Source organism: Triturus cristatus, chromosome 6 (assembly GCF_964204655.1).
Source record: "Triturus cristatus chromosome 6, aTriCri1.1, whole genome shotgun sequence".
In the NCBI taxonomy this organism is placed as follows: Eukaryota; Metazoa; Chordata; class Amphibia; order Caudata; family Salamandridae; genus Triturus; species Triturus cristatus.
The window spans coordinates 1,948,908,208-1,948,922,152 of NC_140589.1; the positions used below are offsets into that span (position 1 = coordinate 1,948,908,208).

Consider the following 13,945-nt stretch of genomic DNA (forward strand, 5'->3'; position numbering starts at 1 on the left):
CTTGTGGCTAAATCAGATGAAGGGTGAAAACCCCAAACTGCTTAGGTGGTCCATTTCCCTACAGGGGATGGACTTTACAGTGGAACACCGGCCAGGTACTGACCATGAGAATGCAGATGGTCTCTCCAGGTACTTCCACTTAGGACATGAAGACGAGACTGGTCAAGGCTAGTTTAATGTCCCTGCATTTGGGGGGGGGGTTGTGTAGGAGAGTAGGGTCTGCTATCCTATGGTCACCCCAAATTTTTTGCTTTTTGCTTCACTGGTTTTTGACATATTGAGGCTGTGGGCCTGCCAATCAGACCCCCAGCCTGCTGTTCTCTCTACTAAATTGACACTGTGCACTCTAGGTGCATAACCCATTGAAACTAGATCACCCTGTGAGCCCCTGTACCAGTGTACACTAGGTACCCAGGGCATTGGTGAGTCTAAGGCCTACCAGGGGCTGAAGCATGTATTATGCCACCCCTGGCCTGGCCTAACAAATTTGACACAACTGGCTGATCACTCAGCTGGGGTAAGTTGGTGTAACCACCTCTTACTTAGGTGTAGTATACCTATACCTAACCTTAAATGGAACACATGTTAACCTATCAGCCACTCCTATAGCAGGCCTTAACAATCCTGAAGGCAGAGTGCTTGGTTTCCATGTGAGATGGTGCTCTGGCATGAGCTGAGCTTGTCTGCAGTGGTCGGAACAACTTCCTTCTACCGTTTCCAGATATCGTCATACCATATACTCTTAAGTGCATTATGAACCTCGCGGTTAAATGCTAACTTTGGTTTGACTTTATCAAAACATGTCGAGTAAGGTGTCATACGAATTGGAATACTAACCCCTCGCCAATTCTGGCGACGGGGTTAGCATTCCACCCTTCTAGAGGGACACGACATGTACAGTACCTGAAACCCGAGTAAAATCAGACATAGCCTCAGCTCCACAAAATGGATGCTGCCACCACAGACACAAGTCTGCCCTCCTGCTGCTGGGAGTCCTTCCAGCTTGGGGGACGTGGACAAAGGGTTTCCTGCCAGGGGAGGTGCCAGCACCAACCCACACAGGATTTTGTGTATTGGTCAGGTAGGGCTTGAATAGAATGAGACATGCCTGAGGCTCACAAGGAGCCTCGGTGCATATGCCAGTTCAAACCGGTCCTGGGGCACACCAGTCCCGGGCCTGGGGCGAGCTGGACACAGGATTGGGGGTGTAACCACCCCCCTTCCTGGTCCCACCCATAGGGAGGGACCTAGCAGGTAGTCCGGCCCCTAGAATCCGAATAAAGGTAGGAGCTGTGTCCTAAGACTTCAGACATCCTGGAATCAACTTACTACAAAGAAGAAGACGGGAACTTCGACGCTCTGCTGCACAGAGGACTGAAGAAAATCTCCCCTGTGGTCAGGGAGTGACTACCTTGCTAACGCAAGCACCATCCAGCAACTCGACGTCTGCTTTGCCGCCGCCTCCCGCCGGAGCCCGAGCCCAGAGACTGACCAGACCTGGACCTCCAGACCTCTCACAGCCCGATCCACAGTCCCTACAAAGAAGGAACCCGTGGAGGCATCGAGACCCGTGGAGCCACCCATCTGGGAAAGACCACGACAAGCTGCAAGCGCAACAACCGAGGCTCCCTCCAAGTTGTGCTTTGGGTCCTGAGAAGCCCAACATCTGAGCAGAATCTGCACTAAAGGTGAGCCCTCCAGCATCTCCACGATCTGCGTGGGGCCCCTCTGCATTTTGCCACTCACAGCGCCTAACCGGTTGCTGGTCCGTTGGCTAGCGGCCATCTTGGCGACGAACTTTGAAACTTACACCGCTGGTCTGGTTGCTCCAGACTGGCCCTTGCTCCCCTCCAAAGGAGCAGCCCCTCTGACCTTGCTGGTCAGAGCTACAAGCTTTCTTTATTCTTCACGACAATTGCTTTTGCCAAGGCTTGTTTGTTTCGATCAAGTCGCCGACACCGCCGACAGCGAGAGCCTGCGTGGGACAGCTCGTGAACCGACTCCTGGACGTCGTCGACCTTCAGGGACCACGTGGCTGCAGAGACAAGCTACACCTTTCCTCCTGTTTGCACCCGACATCACCTGGTACCTTCCTGGTTTCCAGCTGGTCACTGGCTAGTGACTGTGAACACTGTCCCCTCTGCTTACAGGTCTTCTACAACTCCGATCCACCCTTGGATCCACCGCATCTCTTCTGGGCTGACCGCCTGCAGCATCTTTGTCATCAGGCTCCATTGAGAAGATAGACGAAACCCGACGCACTTTGAGACCTATGCACCCGCTTCCTGTGGGTGAGGTAAAGCTGGCACTCCGGTGCCCATCTGTAAAGAAACATCTCTAGTGTCTAGGTTTGAAGTCTTTAATTCGTAGTCTACCCAGAAGACCCTTTTTGCAGTAACTTTGTAACTTTTACGCGCCCATTGTAAACCTATGGGAGCCCGCGTGTGACTGTTTGCTCTGCACACGCAACCCGTGGACCTCCTGGTCACTAACGAAAGTTAGCTCCTTGTAGGCCCAGCGATTCTAGAGGCCCTAGGCCTTTTCCCTTTCCTGTTCGTGGTTCTTATACCACTATTTTAGTATATGGTTTGAGTGGCCACCAGGGCCCATCCATATAAAGTGCAACTTCGGTATATTATAACGTTTTCTTGTTTAACGATTTGTGCTCCTGTGCTCATAAAGAGTCTAGGGGATACTTTGAGAAATAAATACATATATATTTTGAATATATATCTGTGTGGTGTCCTTTCATTGGTATAAAAGGGGGTTACATATGGTAAAACAGCTGCTTCACATGCCAAAACGAGTTTAGCCTGAAAGACTGCTTAGCCTACGCTACCACTAGGGCAGCTGGTCCGAAAAGGTTGACTTACAACCACACCATAAGGGTTGCTTGGCATGGTACAAGGTGTTCACTTTAACTAGTGAACATCATATACGAGGCCAACTTCTCACAAACACAAAGCCACCAGACCAAGCAAATCTGTACTACAACACAAGCCCTGTAAAGAGCCAGTTAGTCGTCGCGGGGAGAGTAGGAGATTCGGCCAGAACCACCGGAAGATGAGCGCTGTCGCTGAGACCTGAATCCAGGACCCCATTTTCAAGGCTGTGCTCCCCCCTATCAACCCATAAAAGCCGGGAGGGAAACCTAGACCTGCCACAGGCTACCGAGACCCCTCAGGCAACGTAAATAAGCACAAACATACCACGGGTGTTGAAGAAGATAGTACAAAAAAATAAGGAGCCCCACAGCAGCCCGAGCCGGCCGCCAGTCCCACGGGACAGGAACAGGCTAGACCACCTCCAACCACAGACGGAATGACCCACAGACCTGGACCCTGCAAAAATGGAGGAGAAAGAAGTTGCCCAAGAAAATGCTGAACACCCGCATCTGAGGGAAACAGCCCTGAGTGAAGCCAGAGGGGTCCGGCCCCACCCCTCGGAGCCCCGGCCGAGGCGAGGAGCTGAATGCAAACAGCCCGGCCCCACCCGGCAGAGGCCGGGAAAGAAACGTGGGAAGAAGCAGAAACCTGCCGCGTAGCCGACCCCCGCCAAACTCCCGTAGGACATGACAGAACGCCATGATTGGACCCAGGCAGCGCCGAGGACTGCACCCGCCCCGGACGGCAGAAGGTGAGCCCGCGCTACAAGCAGCAGTCGCCCGCGCCATATGGCAGCCCAACGGGGCTGACAGCGCTGGCCGCACGAAGGCCGGGCCCGCAGAGACAGGAACATAGGGGCGCGGAAATGGTCCGCTGCCCGCTTGATGCAGAGCCGGCACCCCCCTCCCCCAACGACAGGGCTGGGGTACTCGGGGAACCCACCCTGCGCAAGAAGTAAAGACTCTCCAGTGAGGCCGTCTTTACACTGAGGCAAAGGATCACGGAAAGTGAAACGGAGTCATGGAAAACCACACAGCATGCTCCAGGGGAGAGATAACACATCAAGGCACAGTGCAGGTACCGCTGTATAAGCATCGTGGATTAACCGAACGTGCCACAGGAGCTCAACGCACCTACTGGGAATAATGAATTAACCATGTCACAGACAAAACTGAAGGACACCACAACCAATGCTAAAGAGCACCGGCGGGAGCGAGGGCTGAGACAGAGGCCAACAACTTATGACCGTGTCAGTGCAGGGCGTGGGGTCAGAAGAGATCAGATACAGCAGAGCCCCGGACCACCCCGCCCACCCACCCTATTGACCCCTGGCCCGCTAAGGCAGAGCCTAACTGGTCCCAAAAGAGACCAGGGGAAGGAAGGGGGGGGGGGGTCCAAAAGCCCCAGAGTCCGCTAGCGCAGGACCACCAACCAAGGGCCCATTCTCCCGCTACAGCAGGAACCACTTACCTGAAGACGCATCTGGAGAGTAATCGTGCGCAGAACTAAAAAAAAAACAGGCTGGTGGGTTGGGCCGGCCCGCCTCTTATAGAGGTCAAGGGTGTAATGGGTCCACCATATTGGGAAGGGACGGGAGGCTGACTTTTTTTGCTTTGGAGGGTTATGGTGTGGAGCTGAAGCTCACTTTGTTAGTCATGTGGCGAGGAAGACTACCGAGGAGGTAATTAGTTCTGAAAGTGTCTTTGTAAGAGAAGAGATTTGAGGTCAATTTGAAGGCCTGATCCTCCTCCTGCCCCCCCTCCCTCTGCTCCCCCGTCCTGCTCTCCCTCCTCAGTCCCTCTGCTCTCTGCTACCCCGTCCTGCTCTCCCTCCTCCATCCCTCTGCTCTCCCGTCCTGCTCTCCCTCCTCTGTCCCTCTGCTACCCCGTCCTGCTCTCCCTCCTCCGTCCCTCTGCTCTCTGCTCCCCCGTCCTGCTCTCCCTCCTTTGTCCCTCTGCTCCCCCGTCATTCTCTCCCTCCTCTGTCCCTCTGCTCCCCCGTCATTCTCTCCCTCCTCTGTCTCTCTGCTCCCTCCCCCCTGTCCTTCTCTCCCTCCTCTTGTCCCTCTGCTCTCTGCTCCCCTGTCATTCTCTCCCTCCTCCTGTCCCTCTGCTCCCCCGTCCTTCTCTCCCTTCTCTCCCGTTGCTTCCCCCGCCTTCTCCCTCCCCCTTCCTTCTCTCCCTCCTCCGTCCCTCTGCTCCCTCCCCCGCGTCCTTCTCTCCTTCCTCCTGTCCCTCTGCTCTCCCGTCCTTCTCTCCCTCCTCCGTCCCTCTGCTCCCTCCCCCGCGTCCTTCTCTCCCTCCTCCTGCCTCTCTGCTCCCCCCTCCTCTCCCTTTGCTCCCCGGTCCTTCCCTCCCTCCTCCATCCCTTTGCTCCCCCGTCCTTCTCTCCCTCCTCCGTCCCTCTGCTCCCCCCTCCTCTCCCTCTGCTCCCCCCTCTGCTCCCTCCCCCGCGTCATTCTCTCCCTCCCCATGCGTCATTCTCTCCCTCCCCTGCTTCCTTCTCTCCCTCCTCCGTCCCTCTGTTCCCTCCCCCCGCATCATTCTCTCCTTCCTCCTGCCCCTCTTCTCCCCCTCCTTCTCTGCCTCCTCCATCTCTTTGCTTCCCCGTCCTCCTCTCCCTCTTCCGTCCCTCTGCTCCCCCTCCTCTCCCTCTGCTCCCCCCTCCTCTCCCTCTGCTCCCCTCTCCTCTCCCTCTGCTCCCCTCTCCTCTCCTCTCCCTCTGCTCCCCCCTCTCCATCTGCTCCCCGTCCTTCTCTCTCTCCTCCTCTCCCTCTGCTCCCCCTCCTCTCCCTCTGCTCCCCCTCCTCTCCCTCTGCTACCCCTCCTGTCCCTCTGCTCCTCCTCCTCTCCCTCTGCTCCCCCCGTCCTTCTCTCCCTCCTCCGTCCCTCTGCTCCCCCTCTGCTTCCCCTCGTCTCCCTCTGCTTCCCCCTCCTCTCCCTCTGCTTTCCCCTCCTCTCCCCCCTTCTCTCCCTCAGCTCCCCCTTCTCTCCCTCAGCTCCCCCCTTCTCTCTCTGCTCCCCCCTTCTTCTCTCCCTCCTCCGTCCCGCTGCTCCCCCTCCTCTCCCTGCTCCCCCGTCCCTCTGCTCCCCCGTCCCTCTGCTCCCCCGTCCTTCTCTCCCTCCTCCGTCACTTTGCTCCCCCGTCCTTCTCTCCCTCCTCCGTCCCTCTGCTCCCCCCTCTCCCTCTGCTACCCCGTCCTTCTCTCCCTCCTCCTGCCCCTCTGCTCTCCCCTCCTCTGCACTCTGCTCCCCCCCTTTTATTTATTTATTTAGAGCATTTTTATAAAGTGCGGAAAGGTGTCAGAGCGCTTTACAATAGAGCTAGTTACGTTACAAGAGAAAAGTGGTACAGAATATAACATTACACAGACTAAAAATGAAGGGTACACAAACACAAAATCTAACACAGCACACAGGGGTGGGATGTACAGGAAAAAATACAAATTTACAACGAAGAGCAAACTACCAAGAGGGGCCGGAGTATGAAAGTATTCGTTCTGAAAGTGTCTTTGGAAGAGAAGAGTTTTGAGTTCAGCTTTGAAGATCCGGGTAGAGGAGGTGGCACGGAGCAATGGGGGAAGTGAGTTCCATATTCTCACCGCATTGCCTGAGAAGGATTGCGCCATCGACCTTTCCCTTTTGAAGATGGGGGGCTCAAGCAGAAGCTTTTCCGCATTACGAGAGGGTCGAGAGCTTGAAGATGGGGGGCTCAAGCAAAAGCTTTTCCGCATTACGAGAGGGTCGAGAGCCTCCGGACAATTTCAATTTGTTTGCTAGGTAACGAGGGGAGGACGTGTGCAAGGCTTTGTGTGTGATGCAGGCAGTTTTGTAAATAGATCTTGCCTCAATCGGAAGCCATCGAAGAGAGGACAGGATAGGAGTGATGTGGTCGCTTCGTTTAGACCCTGAAAAGAAGCGAGCTACTGAATGGAGGATGGATTTGAGAGGGGAGAGGTGGGATTTAGGTAGGCCCGTCAAAAGAGAATTGCAATAATCCAGTCTTTAGAGAACCAGCGATTGTACCAAGGTTTTTAAGTCTTTCTCCGGGAAGAACCGACAAATCCCCTAAAGAAGGCACAACTGGTACCATGCGTTCTTGGCAATAGAGTTGATGTGGGAGATTAAGTTGAGTCTTTTGTCAAGAATAACACCTAGAGATTTAGCGCTGTCGACAATGATGGTTTTGTCGTTGAGCAGGTTCAGCTGCGATTGAACAGGAGGAGGTGAGAGAGAGGTCGAAAGGAGGAGGAATTCAGTTTTGGTGGGATTTAGAATGAGTTGGTGAGCTAACATCCAGTTGTGGATGGAGTTGAGAGTAGAGTCGAGTAAAGAGATCGTGTGCGGAAGACACCTTGAGGTAGATTTGAGTGTCATCCACATAAGTACAATCTGACTTGGTGGAAACCATGTGAACTATAAACTCTAGAATTCAATAACTATTGTGTTGCATTTTTTTCCAAGGACCGGAGCAGTAAGACTCAAACCTATTGATCCTTCGGCCACCTCACCACTATTTAGAATCATCAAGCTTTTTTGTCACACAGATAAACCCTCAGTGTGGGGTGCAAGCAGACACCTGAACATGGCTTATCACTCCACAACAAGCAGGACAGACAGGAAACAACTTGGGTAACAACCAATGGTAAGAGGTTCTGATCTGCTAGTCAAAGACTACCGTATCTGCCCTTTTTTAGGTCTCGCCTGAGCCAGCGCTTTAGCGCTGCTCTGGCGAGAGCTATTGAAAACGGGGATTTGGAAGTGCAAACGAGTGCTTTCCAGGCCCCCAACTACAGTGTATGTGCGCCGGGCGCGCGCACCATTTGGCAGCCTGCGTGTACATTTCGCGGGCGCTTTGATGTTCTCAGTGAGCCGCGCGACCACTGAGGATATCAAAGCGGCCGCGAATGTGCACACCATTTGCCACCCCCTTCCTGCTTGTTATTGTCTAGCTAGGTGTTACAGCGCTGCCTCGTGTAACCACGACATTTCCACTAGATTTGTTGAGATTTTCTGTGTTGGGTGTAGAATTTACAACACCCTCTTCTCTAGTAGGCAGTTCGAGTTAATAGTACCATGATATTGTGCTCGACAGCGTTGTTCTTTGTTTCGAGACACATTTACAAATGAGCTTTTTCATAAACTCCCAATCGAGTATGATTCTTTTTAAAATAGTTTGTTGTTGGGCTATTATTGTCAGCAAAACTGTACATGTACTACATTGGGACTATCATCCCATGCTTTACAGCTTGCCCTGGCTGAAGCGGGATGCACTGGTCTTGCCATTTCTTGGTTCGGTGATACTGTACATGGCGAGAATTCACGTTAACTGGTTACGTTAGTTTTCTCGCGGATCATGTAGAGAAGTGTTGCTGCGTGTGTGTGCTGATTTGGTGATCATTTGCCTTTTCTACTTAATGTACAGTCTGCTTGCCTCCCTCTGATTGCCTATCTATATCCACCCGTCACAGCTCTCCCTATTGGCTGGTGGTATCATACAGACCAGTTATGCAGAAGATATTTGATCGCGATCACTTTCACTTTCACTTTCGCGGCCGCACGGCCGCTTGTTCCTGATAAGGCAAGCACACTTAAATGTACGTGAGGGCGTGGAGTAAGCAGCGATGGTGCAGGCTTCCATGCTTACCACGCTTTTCGAGGTCAAACAGACAAATCTTCAGGCCCTGGGGTACATCTGCTGATATAAGCGTGGAGTTAGGAAAATTATTTCAGAAGCCTTCCTTTTAAAACAAAAAAACGGCCAGGTGCTTTTTTTTGCGCTTACTTTTATTGGGAGGGCTCTAGTCTGCAGATCGCCTTGGCCTAAAGCTGCTCTCACGCTCTGTCAGTTGCGTGGTGAAAACACGCCGTCCAACCAGAGACAGCCGGGCATGTCTGCAGAGAAGGTCTTCAAATGAATGAACTTCTCTTCTGAGATGTTGATGTCAAAAGGAAGGTTTGATACAGCGCAGTGTGAGGGTTTCTCTTTGAAACAAAATTGAATTCAGTTGTACATCAAAGTAAGATCAGCAGACAAAAACAGTAACACAGTGACATAATTGCAAAACAATTCAAATGTCAGTACCGGTAATATAAAACCAAGACTTTGCCTCGCTGTGTGCTTAGCCGTTCACACAGCAACAAATGAAGGGCTAGCCTAGCACCTCACCTAGTGATACCCTTCTGTAACTGATCAGATCATAATGACTATTCTTTCTTTGTTGTAAATACATAACTTTCTCATATCCAGACCGTATGGGGAACCAGGTTCGAGTCTCAGTGTGGGCTCAACATCCTGTGATTCTGAGCAAATCACTTGATCTCCCCGTAATTGATTGTGTCCTTAACTGGTGCACATGAAAGACAGCTAGTGTTGATGATTAAGTGCAATGCCGAGCACCGGAAACCACCCTCAAATTAAGCACTGATTCACATAACCATTCCATCTATTTTCCCATTCTGAAAACACTTACATTTGCTACTGTCAGTAGCAGGAGTAAGTTCAATTCCAGGCTGAAAATGGTAAACGAACATCATCATATTTCATGAGGGAATAAGAAACTAACATGTCATAATGCATGTGTGCCACAATGATTCATAAATTAAGTTCACCAACTAGATGAAAATTATTTCTGGGGTACTTTGGGAATCCTGTATCAGAAAATTGTTCGAGTTACACAGACACAATCTGCGGGAGCAAAATCAGACTGTTTTACCAAGCTCTTTGTATATAAGGCTTCAGAGAGCATTCATGTCGGCCGACATTTGTCAGCTGAGATCCTCTGTGGAATGCCCGGTGCACTGAAGCGGGCAGGTGAATGCACGATGTGTGGAAAAGTAAGTTCTATTATTATTAATATAATAATAATAATATATTTTTAGAAAGCTTTCAAGGTAAAGTATAATGTTCTGGCCACATTCTGCATTTTATGTTCAATTACTACAGATGTAAACTAAATGCTGTGCTTACGTATGTGCATCTTTTGCTTCGCTCAGCCCTACTGCCGTGCGTCTCATGCTGCCTATGAGAGGTGACACTCGCATTTACGTGAGTTTAAGTTATTGGCATTGTAAATAACAATGCCTTTTTTTTTTTTTTAAACGGAAACAAAAATAAAAGGCATTGTCATTTGCAATGTCAATAGCTCAAACTCACGTAAATGCGAGACCTATTGCATTGCAAATGCTTGTTTTACCCTGTAATGGAATAGCGATAGTGGTGCATTTCCATCTAACCATTCACAAACCTGGAACATTAGTTGAACTGCCACCTCAAATTCCAGAACCCCTTCCTATCCCCTATAACAAGTGCTACGATTCTTCCCTCAAACACCCCCTCCCCACAAAGCACTCGAATGCCACTCAGTCCTGAAGAGGACATGATTGTAGCTCAGCCTCCAGTGCAGAGTCTTGCATCACACTTGGGAGATGTTAGCTCCAGGTTGGGTCATAACCTGCCCAGTCACGACGAGGTGCCAGGAAGACCCGGCGGCCACGAAAGAGGAAGCCGACGATGCCGCGGTAGCCGGCCCTCGGCACGCCAGACTTGAGGTCATCCATGACACCAAGGGCCTTGGCAAAAGCCTTGAAGGTATCACGATTAGAGTACTGCACCCGGACTGCCCCCAGCTCCTTGCGTTGGTTTCCAAGCAGCACTTCCACGCGAACCTCGGGGGCATCATATACCTCTGCCAGGAAGGTCCATTCAAAGTTCTCCTTCTTGAGGTAGGAAAGGTCTTGTTCTTTGAAAGGCACGTAGTAGTCATTCAGCTTTATGAACTTCAGATACTGGTCAAAGAACTGACCATGGCTGACCCCTTTGCGCCCAAAGGTCATGGTACGGGAAACCTCTGGACGGATGCAGGCCCGCTCCTTTCGCTGGTCTGGGTGGCGCATCCAGTCATCCCAGAAAGCCTTGGGCCATTTTGGCTCCAACTCTTCCCAGAGGTCAGCTAGCAGCAGCCAGCCGAGGCCTGGGAAGAAGTCTGTGCGGTAAAGAGCCTCTGGGTGCTTGCTGTCCACCATCTGCTCTTTCCCATTGTCATTCCAGGCGGACACACACCAGAGGCTGCTGTCATCACGCAACAGCGGGAAGGTGGCTGAGAAATACTCAAAGAAGTCTGGCGCTACCTCCAGGTCATCCTCCACTACAATAGCTGCCCGGTAACTGAAGGTGCGGAAGACCTGACTGAGTGCCCAGCGATAGTGTCTGGCAATCTTGTAATAGCCTTGAAATTTGCGGTGGTCGGACGGGACGTGGAGGTCTGCCAGGTCAGGCTGCTTTATGTGTGTGACAGAATCACCATAGCCTGCGATAACCCCTGCCGTCTCCTCATGGCCACAGTCCTGGCTGACAATGATAGGGAATAGTTCCTTGGAGGGCCGGTGCTGGATCAGCTTATCCAGGCAGCGCCGAACTGTGCTCCGGTCACAAGCAATGACCAGCACTGGAGTGACAGCGTTTTCAGGCCTCTGTGGTATCTTGGTAGGGCCTGGGACTGCGCCTTTGTTGGCCGCCTGAGGCAGCGCGGCAGCTGGTGCCCTGGCAGTGCCAGGTGTTTCACGCTGTGGTATCTTGGCGTCTTCGTTGGCAGCTGGTGCCCTGGCAGTGCCAGGTGTTTCACGCTGTGGTATCTTGGCGCCTTCGTTGGCAGCGGGTGCCCTGGCAGTGCCAGGTGTTTCACGCTGTGGTATCTTGGCGCCTTCGTTGGCAGCGGGTGCCCTGGCAGGTCCAGGTGTTTCACGCTGTGGTATCTTGGCGTCTTCGTTGGCAGCGGGTGCCCTGGCAGTGCCAGGTGTTTCACGCTGTGGTATCTTGGCGTCTTCGTTGGCAGCTGGTGCCCTGGCAGTGCCAGGTGTTTCACGCTGTGGTATCTTGGCGCCTTCGTTGACAGCGGGTGCCCTGGCAGTGCCAGGTGTTTCACGCTGCTGGCTCCACACAGCACTGTGATCATGGATTTGCTGCAGCAGGCTCTTCTGGCGTGCCAGCTCGGTCTCAGCGTCCTCGGCCAATCTCATCAGCTCGTTGGTTAGGGCACCATGTTCATGAGACCCCGGCCTGGTCCAGAGGAAGAGGAGCAGCGGGGCGCTCCAGGCCACGAGGAGCACCGCGCCCCGAAGGACCCTGCTCATCTTCATCGCATCCTTTGCACCTACGACTCGGCCTCACCTCACCTTCCTGGTGCCTCACAGGGTCAAGGGGCCACAGCCGTGGATCTCCCCTGCACACAACAACCAGCAAACGCGGCGCTCTGCGGCAGGTTTGAGCGAAGGAAGAGGCCAGTCTGTGGCAGGGGCAGAGGGACACCCCCTCCCTTCCCCCCTCGTCCTTCCCTCCCTTCACCTGGCTGCTCTTGTCTCCTCCTTGGCGGCTCGCAGTGCATGACGGGTATGGTAGTTCAGTGTCACAGCAGCTCTTTGTGCGGGGCAGTCTCCGATAGTATTAGCACAGCTGTTTCTCCGCGTGGCCTCCGTACTCCGTACATGCGCAGTACAGGAAACTGCTGCTCTGAGCATGCGCAGCCAAGCTCTTTTCTGCTGCGCATGTGCAGTCCTTGGACACTATTAGAAGAGCCGTCTCCGACAGATTGCGGTTATACCATGTGCTTCGCTGCAAAATCTCCGTACTGAGCATGCGTAGTAGAACGTTACACTAAAAGCATGCATAGTAGAAGATACCTCACCTCCGGGCTTGCGCAGACAAGCTCATGTCTACTACGCATGTGCACTCCTCGGTCACTACAAGAAGAGCTGTCAGTTGCCGTTGATGCTGTACAACTGCTGCTGCCCGTTATCTGTGTCCGCCTGGCTCATTTTCAGGATCCAGGTCAAAGGTCATGTTTACACACACCTGAGAATGCCAAACCCATCCGTGCAATTGTTTACTCCATTTTTATATTGCATCATTTGTTCACCGTGCTCTGCATGTAACTGACTCATGCAGGGCTTTAAGTGGGATGAAAAAACTGGGGGGTCTCTCAAAGGGGCGTGGTCAAAGTAATTAAGGGCGTACTTAAAAACACGTAAACTAAAAATCTGTGTTTAGCACAGTGTGCCGCCCGACTTGTATTTTGCTGTTCCTGTCATTGCGTCCAGATATATGATACAAGTCACGTCATACCTACAAGTCAGGGCTATTGGCTTTGTCAATGGTTGCTAGTTGCACAAGATAAATAAGCAGCAACTATGGCTTGTATATAATATTGAAAGAACTTAAACTTAAAGCCCTGGTAACACCACGACAATGTTGCTGAAAATGACTCCCTTTAAAGGCTTTCCCTTCCTGGACCACCTGTGCCAGGGCACAAAACAGAGCCCGATAGAGACCCGTTTCGAGGGCCCCTGAAAAACACTGCCGGTGCTCAGACCCGGTGCGACCCGGCCCACTTAAAGCCCTGGACTCATGCTTACCAACTTTTTAGAACAGGAAAACGTGAGATCTTGAAAGAAAATCAGGGAATGCCCCGGTTACTTACCGGTAATCTTCATTACTCCGAGTCCTAGTCTTCCTCGCCACAGTAATACATATGAGCCTCCGGCTCCACACAGAACTCCAAGTAAATAAAACAAGCATTTGCAATGCAATAGGTCTCGCATTATAAAAGTGTGAGCAGTTGGCATTGCTAATAATAATGCAACATTAGCTATTGGCATTGTAAATGATAATGACATTTATTTATGTGTTTGTTTTATAAAATAGATAAAAAGGCATTGTCATGAACAATGCTAATAGCTTAAACTTTTGCGAATGCAAGACCTATTGCACTTGTTTCAGTACTGAAGGTTTTTTAAAAGTTTTAGTCACTACTCAAAATGAAATCCAGTTTATCAGCGTTGCCAGTGCTCCTTTATGTTTAATGCCATAAATGAAACACAGTGTTCTAAGCAGATTGCTAAATAGCATCTCCAGCCCCGATCACAATGTCTCATTTCATGCTGGACAGTGGGCACCCTGTTTACATGCAGCGCCAAGTCGGGGTGAACTAATGCACAGGCTGAAGTCTGTCAGCCTCCGAGGCTCAAAGCATTCCTTGCAACAGTCCGCTGTGTCAAGGTATTGCT

At 51.8% G+C, this 13,945-nt stretch overlaps 1 protein-coding gene and 1 long non-coding RNA gene across 3 annotated transcripts in view; both read right to left on the minus strand.

Annotated features, from left to right (window-relative positions):
- LOC146822573 (uncharacterized) overlaps positions 1-12,377 on the minus strand; it is a 120,540-nt gene extending 108,163 nt beyond the window's left edge. For both annotated transcript variants that reach the window (XR_014963333.1, XR_014963332.1), the window contains exon 1: positions 12,228-12,377. This is a non-coding gene — a long non-coding RNA (uncharacterized LOC146822573). The remainder of the gene's footprint in view (positions 1-12,227) is intronic.
- On the minus strand, positions 7,268-12,236 carry MGAT1 (alpha-1,3-mannosyl-glycoprotein 2-beta-N-acetylglucosaminyltransferase). The gene is made up of 2 exons (XM_085613680.1): positions 10,081-12,236; positions 7,268-7,588 (listed from the first exon to the last, which is right to left on the minus strand). Exon 1 carries the CDS (start codon positions 12,020-12,022, stop codon positions 10,316-10,318), a length of 1,707 nt encoding a protein of 568 aa, XP_085469806.1. The 5' UTR covers positions 12,023-12,236; the 3' UTR covers positions 7,268-7,588; positions 10,081-10,315.
- Positions 12,378-13,945: the final 1,568 nt, after the last annotated feature.

What these genes read in the sequence shown, in the direction of transcription:
- MGAT1 (XM_085613680.1), bottom strand. Translation starts at nt 12,022, where the DNA reads ATGAAGATGAGCAGGGTCCTTCGGGGCGCGGTGCTCCTCGTGGCCTGG.